At 45.3% G+C, this 16579-nt stretch overlaps 1 protein-coding gene across 1 annotated transcript in view; it reads left to right on the top strand.

Moving 5' to 3' along the window:
* Nucleotides 1-1045: 1045 nt before the first annotated feature.
* Nucleotides 1046-16579, top strand: part of Niban1 (niban apoptosis regulator 1) — a 148320-nt gene continuing 132786 nt past the window's right edge. Inside the window, 1 exon segment of the mRNA XM_036202396.1 lies at nucleotides 1046-1176. Within this exon segment, the coding sequence (XP_036058289.1) occupies nucleotides 1122-1176 (55 nt within the window). The 5' untranslated portion in view covers nucleotides 1046-1121.

Raw genomic sequence — 16579 nt, 5'->3', positions numbered from 1 at the left:
AAACCCAGAGCTTCCAGAATGCTGGGCCATCACTCTACTCTCTGGCCCAGAGATACTAGAATTTCAGAGTGGTCTTGAATGAAACAGGGCACCCAGAGAGTAACACAAGTGGTTCTCCTTGGCGAAATGAGGGCAGTGGAAGATGAAAGAATTCGCCCGACATTGGATATGTTTTGAAATTAGACAGGATATATATATATATATTATGAGAGACTGTGTGACTGGTTGTGAGAAATATTGTGTTAAAGTTCTGGAGAATTATCTTCAGAGACAGGTGTAGAGAACCCTTAATTCAAGTCCTCTTCAGGCCTGGTTAAGTTGGTAGGAATGGCTAGCAATCTGATCACTAAGAACAGAGAGAAATCCGGGGACCCCCCTCTGCCCAGGCTGATCTCGCCTGAGGCTGCCAAGCGCAGTTGTGGGGAAAAGACTGTTGTCGTTTCCTACCAGCTATTTCCCATCTGGTAAGGAGACAAAGCCTCAAGGACAGATCCTTGAGTCTTAGGCAGACCTTAGAGGGTAAGAGACCAGCCTTGGTGTTTGCCAGGCTTCTCCCTCGACTGCCTGGCTTTCCCTCCATGTCCCACCGCCTAAGTCCAGCTTGGTTGCAGGAAGGTATGGCTCTCTCTGGTTCCCAGACTTCCGGGCAAGGGAACTTTCTGGAGGGCCTTGAAAACAGACCCTGGACAGGTGGCAGGAGAGCAGGAAGGCAAATGGGCTCTTGATCTCCACCTGTGGGATAGGGGGAATGAAGCTTCCAGCTGGCAGACGTTTAAAGTCACCTGGAAGTGATCCGCTCTCTCCACTCCCTCTAAGACATGCCTGGGCTGTCCCCAGACTGGTGAAAAGTCAGCCAAGAGCAGGAAGGAGGTAAGTCCTTTTTCAGTCCCCGGAGCTCCTTGGACAGCCCCCGGGGCTCAGCGAGGGCGGGAAGACAGCCCCCAGGCCGGCCCACATGTCTTCCGAGGGCGCGGACCTGGAGGAGGCGCCCGCGCCGGCGACGCCTCTCGAGGAAGTTGGCCCTTTAATTACAGAGCCAGTTCCCGGTCGCATCCACCTTCGGCAGCGAGCAGCAGACCCAGTCGGTGTCAGTCCTCTGCCTCCGGTGCGGCACCGCGGCCATGGGCGGCTCGGCCTCCAGCCAGCTGGACGAGAGCAAGTGCGCCTACATCCGAGGTACGACCGCCCGCCGCCGGAGCTGCAGGGAGGCACAGAGCCCGGGCTAGCCTAGTCACCTTCAGGGCAGCGCAGAGCCAGGGCCAGCCCGGTCACCTGCGCACCGGTCCCCCAGGGGAGCGCTGGCTAGCTGGTGCCACCCGAGGGAGTTGGGCTCCGAGACAAGCACTCGCCTCCGGGAGCCGGTGTCCCGTTTCAAGCACCGCGCAGTTAGGGTGGGGTGGAATGATGCGGGACTCGCCAGGACGCACAGGAGAGGCAGGTCCTCTCAGGAGGGTTGGAGAGGACTCTGTCACCCCCCGCCCAAGTCCTCGCCCCCTACGCGCGCCCCTCTATCCCTTAGGATCTGTTCTTTCACTGATGGAGAAACATCTTTCTTGCTTGTACTTGGCTCTGAGTGGTTTCTAAAAGTGGCCGCAGAGGTTGCCGGGGATATCCCCTCGAGTGTTGAGATTTCCTTGCTAGGGGGATTCCTGGCCTATCGAGGAGAATTTCCCTGTGGTCATATTGGCCGGGTTTTGTGAAGTGCAGCGTCAGCCACACCTCCCCCGACCTTCACACCAATTGCAGGGCGATTTCATCAGAAACAGAAAGGATGAAGTCTTCACCTTTTCAGGTTGGATGGTTCCCTTCCTTCCCCAGAGAGGGAGGAAAGCAAAAGGGGAAGGAAGCTTGGCGTGTTTTGAAACAGTTGTTAAAAATTGTAGACGGGGAGAGACTCGTCTTTTTAGGAGATCTTGAGATACGGAGGGGTGACTCAGAGAAGACAGACAGGCAGAAGAAACCAAAACCAAACGGAACAGAAACTGCAGGAAGTCTTGACTCCTTATCTATCGGTGTATTGGGCTCCTACCCCACCCACCCCGATCTTGCCCTCAGCTGCTGACACTCTAGCTAGCCTGTGAATCCAGTGAGTCCCGCTCCTGGCTTCCGAAGTACCTTTAAAAATAAGTATTTTCGGCTCCAAGTTTTACTGTAACTCTTTAAAAGACACAGTGAAGTTTTTCTTGATGCCCCTTTTCTGGACCTTGAGGTTATGTCAAAAAAGGAAGCATTTATCCATTTCTTTATTGGTGTTTGTTCTCAGTTAGCGACATTTCAAAACATGTGTAAAGGATACCATATGAAGGGCAGAGGCTGTAATTGATCTTCCAGATTCTTGCTTCTGCACTTCAACGTAGAGAATCATCAGCAACTGGCAATGGTGGGGGGGGGGGGGGGGGATAAAACTTAGTCACTAGTCCCTCTGTGGAAGAGAGAAACGATGGATGTTTTACTTAGCTAAAGACTAAACCTGCCTTACTCTTAGAATTCTGCTATTTGCTCTTTTCCCCAGTGCCAAGCTCAGAGATGTCCCAGAACACTAACCAGGGGCTTGCATTCATAAGATGTTTCACAGCATAGTTAGAAGTACTTCAAATTGTTGCATAGCCATCTACAGGTATCAGGACCCCTGGCAAAGTTGGAGATAAGCTGGTTTACACACTTAAAGGTCAGGACCTTTGTTGTGATGGATGCAAGTATTGTACTCAAATAAGAAAGTGTTATCCTCTTTATCAAAATATGTAACACACAAGTAATAAACCTATTTAAGTGAGTAAAACTTCAATCATTACATGCTCTAGTCAGTGTTCTCTGCTTTGGAAGAGGGCTTTTGTGGTGTACATACTGGAGAGGGAAGAAAGAGTTAAAATACCTCCAGGGATAATGAGCCTCTGCTACACGTGACAGCCGAGATCTGCCAGAAGGGAAAGGAGCCTTGGAAAAATGCTGGGAATTGTTCCCGCCTGAGCAAACGAAGATCACAGGGCTCTGATTTCCCGGTGTTCTGAAGCTTCAGGTCCCTGAAGAAAACCACACCCCTACATTTACCCCTCTGCCCACCCTTTAGCCCATAAATACCCCCAAGCTTTGACTTAATTGTAAGTAAAACAATTGGAGGGTTGAAGGTCGAGTTTAAATACGGTTTTATGATCCACTCCTCATAAAGTAGCCGCAGTGAAACGTGGATTTGAAAGCTTCTGTTGCGGAGGCAGTAACGTTCTTTGGGCCCTGGTATCCTTTGCCAGGGCTCTGGATAACTAGTCTATAAATTGCTAACTTTGTGTCTGTTTGGAGCAGCTGTGCCTCTAGGATGCTAGCACCCTGTAGCACTCTATCTGCACTTACTTCCAGGCCAATGGCTTAAGTACCACTTGGTTTGTGCGCCTCCAAACTTCCCTGTGGGTGCTTTGAAAAGCCTTCGTGTCTTAGAATTCAGTCAGTCTTCAAGTAAAGCAATGCGATGCCTGGTGTGTCAAGGAATTACTTCATTCCTAAAGGTGGCAGTTTTGAAGATTACCAACACCCTCATGTTTCCTAAAAGGGATTGATTTTAGGATGGTTTAGAGCAACTGTAGGACATTTTTATTAATAAGTAGGCCGGAGACTGACTTGTAGTCATGATACTACCTGGCAGCCTTTAGTGACTGTTTTACTATCTGTATAAAATGTTTGCAATTTTCTTTAATCAGGAATGAAGCTCATTCAGTCTAGGCATCAGTGGCTGGCCCTAAGATGCTCTTTTTTTTTTTTTTTTTTTTTTTTTTTTTTTTAAATGTCATTAAAATCATTTACTATGGCAGTAGTGGCGCACGCCTTTAATCGCAGGAGAGCCAGGTGGATCTCTGTGAGTTCGAGGCCAGCCTGGTCTACAGAGCAAGATCCAGGACAGCCACAAAAACTACACAGAGAGACCCTGTCTCAAAAAACAAAACAAACAAACAAAAAGTATGATGTGTGAGCATGGGTGTGCCACCTCATGTATACCCAAGTCAGAGGGCAACTATGTAGAGCTCTTTCCTTTTCCTTTTACATGGGTTCCAGGTGCTGAACTCAGTTCACCAGGCTTTGCATGAATATTGCTTTACCCACTGAGACATCTTGCTGGCCTTTTTTGAGGCCAGCAAGATGTTTTAAAACTTTAGATGAAAGAGGAAAAAAAACACACGTACTATGTTTTTTCTTGTTGAAACAATAACTTCGTCTCCTTTTAAAATGAACTATTGAGGGTTGATGACATAATTCAGTGGGTAGAGTCACTCGCTGAGGCCCTGAGTTGGATCCTAATAATTTGAGTTTGAGGCCAGCCTGGTCTACAGAGTAAGTTCCAGGATGGGCAGAGCTACATCGAGAAACCCTGTCTTGAAAAAAACCAAAAAGAAAAGAATCCACTTGATGAAGGAGAGAACTGACTTCCACACTGTGGTACACATGCTCCCCTCCATAAAACAAACAAATAAATGTAATGCAAAGCTTAAACGAAGGCCAGGTGAAATGGCTCACCAGGGAAACACACTTGTTGCTAAACCTGAGTCCAACTCCCAGGATTCACATGGTGGAAAGAGAGAAACTCCCATAGAATGTTCTTTAGCCTACACTCTGCTGTGACATGACATGTTCCCACCTCTACAGAGGATAAACACATGTAGAGAACTAGAAATACCACTGCATTTTCAAAGAATGAAAAAGAGAAGAAATCTGAACTTCCCCACCTAAGGCATCCTTAGAGGACTGTGAAAGTCCTGGAAGGTGCAGCGTGGGTTTGGAGGACACATGTGCGCCTGCTACCAGCAAGTAGTTAAGGAAACTGTCCCTGACCTACTTAGGGCCCTCAAGATGGCTTCAGTGGTTAAAGGTTTGCCTGCCGCCAACCTGAGTGGAGGAAATAGCTAAGCAAGTGCCTAAGGAAACCGTTCTTCAGTTGGGTGCAGTGATGCACATGTGTAATGTTAGCACTCAGGAGGTGAAGGCTGGAGCCTCAAGAGTTCAAAGCCAGTGTCGGCTGTATGAGGAGAAGGGTGGAAGGATGAAGTGGGGGGGGGGTAGGGGGGAAGATCTTTTCCTGAACTCACTGTTACATACTCAGTGTAAGGGCTCAATGACTTTCTTTGAAACAGTCCATCAATGGGTTGATGCCTTTAATGAGTTTCGGGTTCATTCTCAAGATTTAGATGTATGTCTGTGTGCCCCTGTGGGTTTATGTGTACGTGTATGTGTGGGTGCCCCTCGAGGCCAGAATAAAGCAGTAGTGCCCCCCAGAATTGGACTCACAGGTAGTTGTGAGCCCCCTGATTAGGGTGCTGGGAACTGAGCCCAGGTCCTCTGCATGAGCAGTGTACTCTTAAGCTCTGAGCCGTGTCTCAAACTGAAGCTGATAATAGATCTGGGAGAGAAGTGCCCTTGGGCAGAGGAGGGGTGAATGGCTCCTGTTTGAGGTCTGCCCAAGCTGCCTGTTCAGGACCTATGGACACATTCATTCATTTCAGTTGTTGGTGAGGGACAGACATCTTTTTGTTTGGTTTTTCGAGACAGGTTTTCTCTGTATAGCTTTGTGGCTTTCCTGGAACTCAGTCTGTAGACCAGGCTGACCTGGAACTCACAGAGATCCACCTGGCTCTGCCTCCTGAATGCTGGGATTAAAGGCGTGAGCCACCACTACCCAGCTGAGGGATGGACATCTTAACAGATCTGGTTTATCTTGATCATTATGGCAGTGTGGCCTCAGAGTCGAAATTTCTCATTAGTAACGGCTGTATCTTCAAAGAGACGATTAGGATACAGATTATGGCTGCCAACCCAACATCCCTTTCCCATCCCGCTTCCTGAAAGAACCCTTCAGTTGTTTCCGGATTGAAGTTTCTCGGTGTAGCACTGTTTTCGAGAGATTCGTCCGAATTATGGACCCTGAAGACGGGGTGAGATTGTTCTGTGCTCATCACAGTGACGGCTTCTCCTCACCAGTGATTGTTTCACAGGCAGGATGATGGTACAGTCTAGTCAGTGATGCTGGAGTGGGGGAAGCTTGGCTCCAAGGAGTTCCTCCTCTACTCAGTTGGTAAACTGTCTGCTGTTCAACCAGGAGGACCTGACCCTGATCTATCTGCAGCTTCCACATAAAAAGCTGGGTGCTGGGGCGCACACCTGCTACTCAGTGGAGCCAGAGGAGTTCCCAGGGGCCTGTTGGCTGGTCTAGCTGAATTCACGAGTTCCAGGTTCAGTGGGAGAGCCTGGCTCAAAAAAGTAAGGTTGAGAGTGATTTAAGAATAACACCCAATATGGACCTCTGGCCTCCTCCACACACACACATGCACGAATGTGTGTATGTACTCACACATACATGAGCATACATAGGTTTGCATCCATACAAAGGAAGAGAAGGCGGGGCCAGTTCCTATAATCCTTGTACTAGAAAGACAGAGACAGGATGATTGCCACGTGCTAGCTTGACCTACATGGTTACAGGCCAGCCAGGGATACATTGGGAGACCTTATCTCAAAATCAAAAATAAAAATAAAGTAAAAAACTACAATAGGTGGCACACGCCTTTAATCCCAGCCCTTGGGAGGCAGAGTCAGGTGGATTCTTGTGAGTTCGAGGCCAGCCTGGGCTACAGCTACACAGAGAAACCATGTTTCGAAAAACAACAACAGCAAAATTATCAAAACTAAAATAGACATAAAATCAAAGGGAGACAAGGAGAGTGCTCTCTCCTTTCAATGTAATTGTTCCTGGAACTGCAAGGCTGAAGAAGTCTCGGGGAGGCAGGACCCTGTCAAATTGCTAACAGCCTGCTTGAATGTGCCTTGGCTATATCTTGTGTGAGATGCAAAATCCTCTTTGAGCTGGAATAGTGAAGATTGCTGGCTGTCTTCAATCCCAGCATCTGGGAGGTGGAGGCCGGAGAAACTGGAGTTCAAGCCATTTTTAGTTCCATAGGAAATCTGAAGCCATCGTGTGTTTGCATAGGTGTTGTGTGACACTATTCCTGGGGAGGTGTGAGCCAGAGTCTATTCACCCCAGATAGGGAACCCATGACAGACCGAAGTGTGGATTCCACCAAAGTCTAACATGGCGGATCAACAAATCGTATTGGGGATTACTTATAGGAAGATGGGTGAGGGGTCACTTATGGGAGCAGAAATGACTCAAAGGCAGCTGCACCACCAAAGCCTGCCCCAGCATAGGTGACTGCTCACAAAAGCTGGGAACCTGGAGCACACTGCCCAGCCTGCAGGCAGGTCAACAAGTTGGGGTGTGTCCTTTCCAGGTGGCTATTTCTGTGAGTCTCTTCTAGTCTGCTTGGCTGGTCTTAGTTTCTTCTAGGCAGTTGAGGGAGTATGTACTTCTTCCTGGCTGGTGGGCTTGTCTTGCAGTCTTCTGTGCAGCTTGTCTTGTCTGAGAGTGGTTCTCAGCAGTCTTTTCTACTTGTTTATACACTGTTGGTGAGGGAGGAGCCTAATGAATCTGGTCAGTTTCAGGGATTTCCTGAAGTTATCTTTGTTTGCTAACCTTCTTAAGGCACTTCCTTGCAGGATAGTGCATTTTACCTCTCCCTGGAACATCCTGTTTTACCTCCTTGTAAAAACCCTGTCCTAAAATACCCTGTTGTTTCAGCCTCCTTTTATATCTATATTTTAAGAAGTTTCCCTCCAAGATGGGAGGTTTCAGCTTGAGGAAATTGCTATTCAGCAATAAGACCTGGTCTCAAAAAAGCCAACCTGAGATGAGAAAGATTGCTAGTAATCTCCTAATTAGTGCTTTCCTTTCTGTCTTCAATAGTGGGATATACAGTTTTTCTAAGTCCACATGAACCCTTATAATAACGATATTCCCAGCCTCCTTTGCGTCAAGATGGAGATATGCAATTGACTTTTGGTCAGTGGGATCTAAGTAAAAGTGTCACATCTTTCAAGAAAGTTACTGGTCCAGAGGTCAAAGTGGATAGGAAATTATGGTTTTTGTTTTGTTTTGTTTTTTAACCTGTTCTTGATGCTGTCTGGATGTGACCTTGTCTGGATGTGACCTTGTCTGGATGACAATGACCTATCCTTCTAGGGAGTTTTTATAGAGCAAAGTAGAGGGATGAGAACAGCCTCAGTTCCCATGCGAGTCACATGAGTAAAATCTCCATAAGCAGCCTGGGACTACTTTCCTTTGGACCTGACAAGAGAGGAATCAACTGTGTCTTATAGACGCTGGTGTTATTTGTGGAACTGTTATTGTACACGGAGAAGCCTTATTCTAGCTAATATAATTGTCTCTATTATCTGTGGCCCAAAGTATCCCAGCCAATTGGGTTCCCTTAAGCAAAAACGATTGGAAGACAGGAGAAAATGGTAATAAATTAGTGTTAGCTTTATTGTGGCCTGCCTCTGCCTCCTGAGTGTTGTGATTAAAGGCCTACCACACCGCTGCCCTGGCAAAGTATTTGCTCTTAACCACTGAGCCATCTCTCTCCAGCCTCTTTCTTCCTTAGAAACAACTTCTTACTAAGAAGTGAGGAATTACAGCTCCCAGGAAAGAATAGAGAGGTAAAGCAGAAGGAAGAGGGAGGGAGGGTTCAATATCAGTTTGTTCTGCTCTAAAAAAAACAAAACAAAACCCTTAAATCTTTCCAAACTATTGATGAAGTGAATAGAAATTTGAAGGAATGTTAATTCCAGAGACTGGGAATTTCCATCCAGTGTCATTAATACCTTTTGCTTCTACCCATCTTTATGAATGGGAACCAAGCCACCGGGAGTGGAAAGATAATCTTTAAGAAACCCAAATCCACTGGTGGTGGTGGCTCACACCTTTAATCCCAGCACTCAGGAGGCAGAGCCAGGTGGATCTCTGTGAGTTTGAGGCCAGCCTGGGCTACAGAGTTCCAGGACAGTCAAGGCTATTTGAGACAGCTGTCTAGAAAAAACAACCAACCAACCAACCCAACAAACAAACAAAAATATAAACCCAAATCTAATGTTCAAAATCAGAAAAGATTCTGTGACTTGAGATGGATTTATTTTTGATTCAATAAAATCTTTACTTTTCCCCATGAATTCTAAGATGAGCCTGGAACTCCATAGAACACAATGCTGATCCAAGACCTGATTTTTAGCTGGTGAGATGCCTCAGTGGGTAAAGGCACCTGCTGCCAAGCTTGATGACATGTGCTTAGTCCCTATGACCCACGTGGTGGAAGGAAGAACTCCTCACAGTTTTCTGACTTCCACAAGTGTGCTGCACCAAGTGTGTGCAAATGTGCACGCGCACACACACACACACACACACACACACACACACACTCTTACATAACACAGACACATTCACACACACAGACACACTCACACACACCAAAATAAATAATAAATAAACTTAAGGCCTAGTCTTTGTTGTTGTTTGTTTTTTCAAGACAGGGTTTCTCTGTGGAGCTCTGGCTGTCCTGGAACTCGTAGAGATCTGTAAGGCCTGGTCTTTATAACACATTTCCCTTTATGTAGACATGGATTATGAGAGGACCATGTGAACAAGAGTTTCTAGCAATCATAACTACCAAGGCGACAATACCAATTTTTATTATTTGATGGTCTCTGCATTAAGTCAAGCTCTCATGTGTTCAGGTGGCTTTGAACTTGTGTCTGTAGATGACTTGAACTCTTGGTCCTCCTGCCTCCACCTGCCAAGTGCTGGGACTACAGGTGTTTCCTGCAGGTCAAGTCTGTGAGGTGGTGTGGGTAGGACCCAGTGCTCTCTGTGAGCCCAGAAAGGACTCTACCAGCTGAGCTCCAGGCCCAGTTACTTGATTTTTGTTGAGGACTGTGAACTGATGGTAGTTTTACTCAACTGCAATCTTTGGAAGTGTCTGACTTGAGCTCACAGGTGGAAAATGCAACAGAAGGAACACAAGTTTAGCAGGAACTTGTGACTTAATTAAAATACACGCAGCTCGAAAGCTTTCTAAAATATGCAGTGTGAATTATGGTGGTGAATTTTAATCTCCTAAACAGAAACTTTGATTACTTTTTGTTAGTAAAGCAAGGTACTGTCACTCTACGAAGTAAAGTACACACGGCAACAATTTGCAGTGGGAAATGAAGTGAGGAGAATAGAGAGATAAGAAAGAAGCACTGTTCATCTGCTACAGTTTGCTTAAGGCCTTTTTAGAAAATGTAAGACATGAAAGCTAAGATTCTTACAGTTTTCAACTAAATGCCTCATACACACACAGACACACACAGATACACACACACACACTCACACACACACACATGCAAGCACCCACACAAATGCAATACAGATTCTGTTCTCTGAAACTGGGAAACACATTTAAAAGAGAATAGCACATTGCTGCCAACAGGAAAAATGTAAGCCAGCTTTTAACATTTTAGAAGTGCCCTTTCTCTGGTACTGTGTGGTTTTTCTCACTTAGCAAAAACAAAAGGTTTAGTGAGACGAAAGCAATTAATTCTGTTTTTGCAAATTGCTAGGACCAGGAGGACCCAAAAAAGCTTGTATTTCTGTGCTTGATGTGTGGAATGAATCTATGAGGTCAGAATTAAAGAACAGAGTTTGCTAGGATCCCAGGAACGATGCTTAAAAGGTTTGAAGGAATTTTGGAAGAAAAGCCTGTTTCTCTTTGCCAAGCCATGTGGACATTTATTTCCCTTTCCTTCTTAAACACTATTTTTATTTTAAAATAAAACACAGATGCAGAAAACCACACAAAGCAGATGCATAGATCAGCAAATCATTGTAAGTCACAACATCCTTGCAGCCATCACCCAGGTTGGTGAGGGAAAGACCACACTGGCCATTACAGAAGCCTCCATGTGCCCTTGTCTCTCCAGAAATAGCTACTGTCTTCAGCTGTCTATTGCCACCCAAGAAACTACCTTAAAGATACTGGCACTTAAATTCATTTGCTTATAATGCTGCTATCTCAACTGGATCTAGCTGGTGGTTCTGGTTGTCTTCATTGGTGGTTATTCTTGTAGCTTTGTTTAGCAGGTGTCAGCGGGTGGTTGAACTTACCTGAGGAACTTTTTCTCTCCAGATGACCTTTCTATGTGGTCTCTTCAGTAGAGTGTCAGACTTTTAAAATAGTAAGCTAGGGTTTGCTAGAATGCTCAAGACCCTAGAAGGTGCTGGGACTTCTTATGGTGTGTTCTCTAGAGGAACAGAACTTCTAGAGCCTGTCTGTCTGTCTCATCCATCCATCCATCCATCCATCCATCCATCCATCCATCCACCCACCCACCCACCCATCTACCATCTAAAGGGGATTTATTAGTATGGCTTACAGGCTGTGCTTCAGCTAGTCCAACAATGACTAGGGGAAGGTTCAAGAATCCACTAGTTGTTCAGTCCATGAGGCTGGACGTCTCAGCTGGTCTTCAGTAGATGCCAGGATCCTGAAGAAGTAGGTTCTAATGCCAGCAAAGGACTTGCCAGTGACACCAAGAGCATGCAGGCAAAGAGAGAGCAAGTTTCCTTCCTCCCTGTCCTTTATATAGGCTGCCAGCAGAAGGTATGGCCCAGATTCATGGTGGATCTTCCCACCTCAGAAGATCTGGATTATAGATGTATCATCTCACCTCAAAAATCCAAAATAAGGGTTGGGATTTAGCTTAGTGGTAGAGCAGTTTGCCTAGCAAGCAAGCACAAGACCTTGGTTTGGTCCTGAGCTCTGGAAAAAAAAAATCCAAAATAGGATTAATTGCTTCTTCAAATGATTTAATTAAGAACAAAAATCCCTCATAGGTGAACCCAGATGCTTGGGTTTTAGTTAATTCTAGTCAATGTGGTCAAGTTGGTAACCAAAAATAGCCATCACATATGGCTTAGGCCTTGCAATGGGTCACCTGCATCGTCAGCTTGACTGGATTTAGAATTGCCATGGGAACACATCTCTGAGTGTCTGTGGGTGTTTCTAGAAAGGTTTAATTGAGGGAAGAGTCACCATGACTAAAAGAAGGTGAGTTGAGCATCAGCACTCTTTGCTCTGGGCTGTGGAAGCAGTGTGACAAGATGCCTCATGTTCCTGCTATTCACAGCTAGAACATTCTGCTATGACGTGCTCTGTCGCATTATTCTGCTACATTATAGTGATTAGGGACAACTCAGTCATCCTAGATTCCAGGGGGGGACTACACACGGGCTATTTAGGGCTACTCAATCTCACTCTACCAGGCCACTAATCTCAGATTTTTAAATTTTAATTAATTAATTTTACATCCTGACTGAATTTTCCCCTCCCTCTTTTCTTCCCATCCCCTCTCCCACTCACCTTTCAATCCACTCCCTCTGTTTCCCTTCAGACAGAAAGGGGCAGGCCTCCCTTGGTTATCAATCAACAAAGCATGGCATAGCCAGTTGTGGTAAGACTAAGCACCTCCCCTTGTAGCCAGACTGGGCAAGGCAACCCAGTATGAGGAACAGGTTCCCAAGAGCCAGCCAAAGCATTAGGACAGACCCTGCTCCCAGTGTTAGGAGTCCCAAAAGTAGACCTAATTTTGTATTTTGTAATGACTTCTTCATAGTTCCTTGTGGTTTTAGTCACTGTTGTCTTATATACTTAAGCATGTCTTCTTTCAAGTCTCTTATAAGCTAGAGTTTTCCCCTAAGTCTTTCTTCTTTTCTTGCCAATTATCTGTTTAACAGATGGAGTTTTCCATGGTCTGGAGTTTGCTCGTGGTACAATTCCACACATTCTTCTATATTTTCTACAACAGAGAGGAGCAGGCTCTAGGTCAGCCTAAGAGTCAGTCCTTGAGTCAGGAGTGCAGATGGCGCTGGGTTCTCCACCAGAAAGAAGGCTGGTTGCTGGCTTGTGTAGGTGCCTCTCTTTACATAATGCAGGAAGCCATGGGCACTCATTGCCAGACTCATTCATTCACTGGAGATGGCAACGTCTTCAAGTCTGTCTTCTAGCAGACTTCACTGACAGCCGCACTGGTCAGAGGCAAGTCACACATTCCTTCCTAAGTCATCATTGGCAAGAGCGCGGAGTTAGCATGGTTGGCTAAACCAGTGAAGAACACTCCTGGCTTAGCACTTTGCTGCAGCACAAGGGGAGCAGCAAGGTCATGGGTTCCTGAACAAAATCAGGTGGGATTACAAGAAGGACGTGGCAGTTGGGTAGATAAATAAGATTACCCATTTGATAAAGGCCACGAGAGGAATGAAAGGAGCTTATGACCGGATCCATGATGGTGCTGAGGTGGGGATGAGGTGTGTGTTAGATCTGGTGCTTAAGACGCTCATAGTTGCTGACTGCCAAAAAAACTAGGGCAACAGGCTGTTGGGTTCCCATAGGATGGGAAGAGAGGGAGGGACTTGAAGGAGCTGAAGAAGGGTGTTGGTGTGTTCGGAATAGGGAGCTGAAGAAGGGTGGTGTGTTGGTGTGTTCGGAATAGGGAGCTGAAGAAGGGAGGTGTGTTGGTGTGTTCGGAATAGGGAGCTGAAGAAGGGTGGTGTGTTGGTGTGTTCGGAATAGGGAGCTGAAGAAGGGTGGTGTGTTGGTGTGTTCGGAATAGGGAGCTGAAGAAGGGTGGTGTGTTGGTGTGTTCGGAATAGCGAGAAGTAGGAGGGACTCCATGGGAGGAAGTTCCTGGTCAGAGTTTGTTGCTCTTGTAGTGTCACTGGGGTGTGAGCACCATACAAGCAGAGTCTTGACTTTGCTTCACTGGGACATTTGCAGCCGGCAGGTCAGTGTCTGGGGCATGATTCTTTACTGATAAATGTTAGCTCCATGAGTGAACGAAAGGCGAAAAATTAGAAAGCTAATGACTTTTCCACCAAGTCGTCCTTGGACCTCTGCATGCACATCACGGCAGCTGGGCATGTACATAAGTGTGAGCCGCCCCCACCCTCACCTCTTCGTCTTACACCTAGATGATAAAAGAACTTTAAAAAAGAAAGAACTCTTAGAAATCAAAACAAATCCTGGAACCAAAAATTAATTTTATTGTTTCTTGGAGAATAAAGTTGAAATATTTCAGAAAACCGTACAAATATCAAAAGAGAGAAAAGTGAAGGAGACAATATTAAAAAAGAGTCAATCCTCAGCTCAAAAAAAAAAAAAAAGAGTCAATAAGAATTTTAATATCTGGTCTGGAGAGATGGCTCAGAGGTTAAGAGTACTGGCTGCTCTTTCAGAGGTCCTGAGTTCAATTCCCAGCACCCACATGGTGGCTCACAACCATCTGCAATGAGATCTGGTGCCTTCTTCTGGCATGCAGGCATATATGCTGGCAGAATATTGTAAGCACAAGCAAATAAATCTTAAAAAAAGTTTAACATCTGACTAGAGAATAAAGAAGACAAAGGAGGCAAATTACCAAAGAAATAACTAAAAGCTGTTTTCTAGAACAGAAGACCATGTGCTTATGGGTTTATAGGGCCAGACAATTTCTGGGGCTGATGGAGGTAGAGGTAGTTCATGCTCCCACCTTGTAAGGGAGAAGGAACATGCAATACACAGGCACTGGGCAGAGTCCTTGGTGACAGAAATGACCCCTAAACCACAGGCCACTCTGGACCTGTGCTAATGCACAAGTCAAAAGCAAAGCAAAGAATCAAGCTTGGCTTGAGTAATGTAACTGCGGGGCCGATCAAATGCCTGCTTCCTTATAGGACTCGGCCATTCACCCTTTCAATGCGTGCAATCCGTAAAGGTCAACATCCGCCTGAAAATCATGAGGCAAACCGAAGAAACAGAGAAACATCCATAGCTGCAAGGTGAGAGAGAGACTCGGGATTTCCAGGTGTGGTAAATTTAATAGTGACGTTGAGGCAGCAATGAGGAACATGTTCCATATGACAGGAAGACATAAATGCCATGAGAAATGGAAACTAGAAAAGCATATTTTCAGTTGCCAGTATTTTGGGAGATTACATGACTTCTCTGTTTCTGTTCCCTGTTGGAACTTCTGGGGAGAACGAAGCTGTATCCACCTGCTGGCAACCTTCTCTGTCCCTCTGCAGAGGGCTGTTGGGGCCTCAGGGGTAGCTGTTGAGGTCCCAGAGCTGGTCTGGGTCTGGACAGATGAGTGGGGTCGGTCCAGAAATGAAAGCAAAACATGAATTCTCTTTTGAAAGGTTATCATTTGTAGTGGTCAGGTCCCCTTGACTCAGGGACCCACAATTTCTGTGTTTTGCTCAAAAGAATCCAGAGTGTTTTCCAAATTTGGACTGAATGTGTTTGTTTAAAGAATGATTTCCTATGCAAGTCATGCTGAATGTGTGAGATGATATGTCTGAGTAATTGCCCAAGCAAAGAGACACAGGCTTAGTGTTAGAATAATGATAGATTTTATTAGCAACAATGGTGAATATGTAATATCTGGAGTATAAATATTTAAAATAGCTGTTTTGGAGAGAAGGATTAAATGAGTAACAAGAATTGAAATGTCCTGTTTAAATTTAAAAGTAAATAAGAATTTTCAAGCATGACTAAGACCTGTGCAAACCGAGATGTCAGCTCTTAATTAAGAATAACTCTCCATGTGAGGCATGATAAAGGCAATAGTAAAAGTTGACATTTATTAAGTGCCTATGTGCCCAGCAAGTAAACATCTCAGAAGAAAGGAAATAGATAGCTAATGTTCTTCTCAATTTTTGAGACTGTCTTGTATAAATCTATTCCTGTAACTTATTCCAGGGTAGAAGTTAAAACATTTACTGAGCTTTTGGTTTTATATCTCAATCCTAAATGATCTTTTTTTAAAAATTTAAACAAATTATATATATATATATACACACACACACACATACATATGCATGTATGACTGTACTGTGTGTGTGTGTGGTTTATGCATTTATACATGTGTGTATGTGTACATGGATGGGTGTGCATGAAAGCAATGGGGGTGTCCTATTTTGCTTCCCCACCCAAGACAGGGTTTCTCTGTGTAGCTTTGGAGCCTGTCCTGGATTAGCTTTGTAGACCAGGCTGGCCTCGAACTCACAGAGATCCACCTGGCTCTGCCTCCCGAGTGTTGGGATTACAGGCGTGTGCCACCACTGCCCGGCTGAGATGAATATTTTTAATAGATGAGATGGTAGATCATAAGTAGCTTAATCCAGAAACTAAAATTAATCCAAATGCTAGTAAGACATTGTAAAATTTACAAATAGGTGACAGAAGCATTTCAGCCCCCCTCTTTTTACTGTAAAGAAAATGATGATTTGCTGGGCAGTGATGGCACACACCTTTAATCCCAGCACTCAGGAGGCAGAACCAGGCAGATCTCTGTGAGTTTGAGGCCAGCCTGGTCTACAGAGTGAGATCCAGGACAGGCACCAAAACTACACAGAGAAACCCTGTCTCAAAACCACCCGCCCTCCACCCCCACTCCACCCCATCCCCCGAAAAAAAGAAAAAGATGACTTTAGTCAACTTCTCCATTATAAAGGGAAATCTATTTGAAGAGCAAGGCATTAATGGAGCTCTCAAAGGTGAAAAACATATGTGACACTCTACTGAGGACTTGTTGAGTCTGAAGATGAATTCTTGGTAAGTTTTTGATCTATGGACTGACTGACTGCCTTCAGGTTCTCATATGTAAAATGGGGACAGCATTAATGCCTGGTGAGATA

Source organism: Onychomys torridus, chromosome 11 (assembly GCF_903995425.1).
Source record: "Onychomys torridus chromosome 11, mOncTor1.1, whole genome shotgun sequence".
NCBI classification, from domain to species: domain Eukaryota; kingdom Metazoa; phylum Chordata; class Mammalia; order Rodentia; family Cricetidae; genus Onychomys; species Onychomys torridus.
Note: the sequence above shows the minus strand (reverse complement) of the source record. Positions and strands in the feature narration are given on the sequence as shown.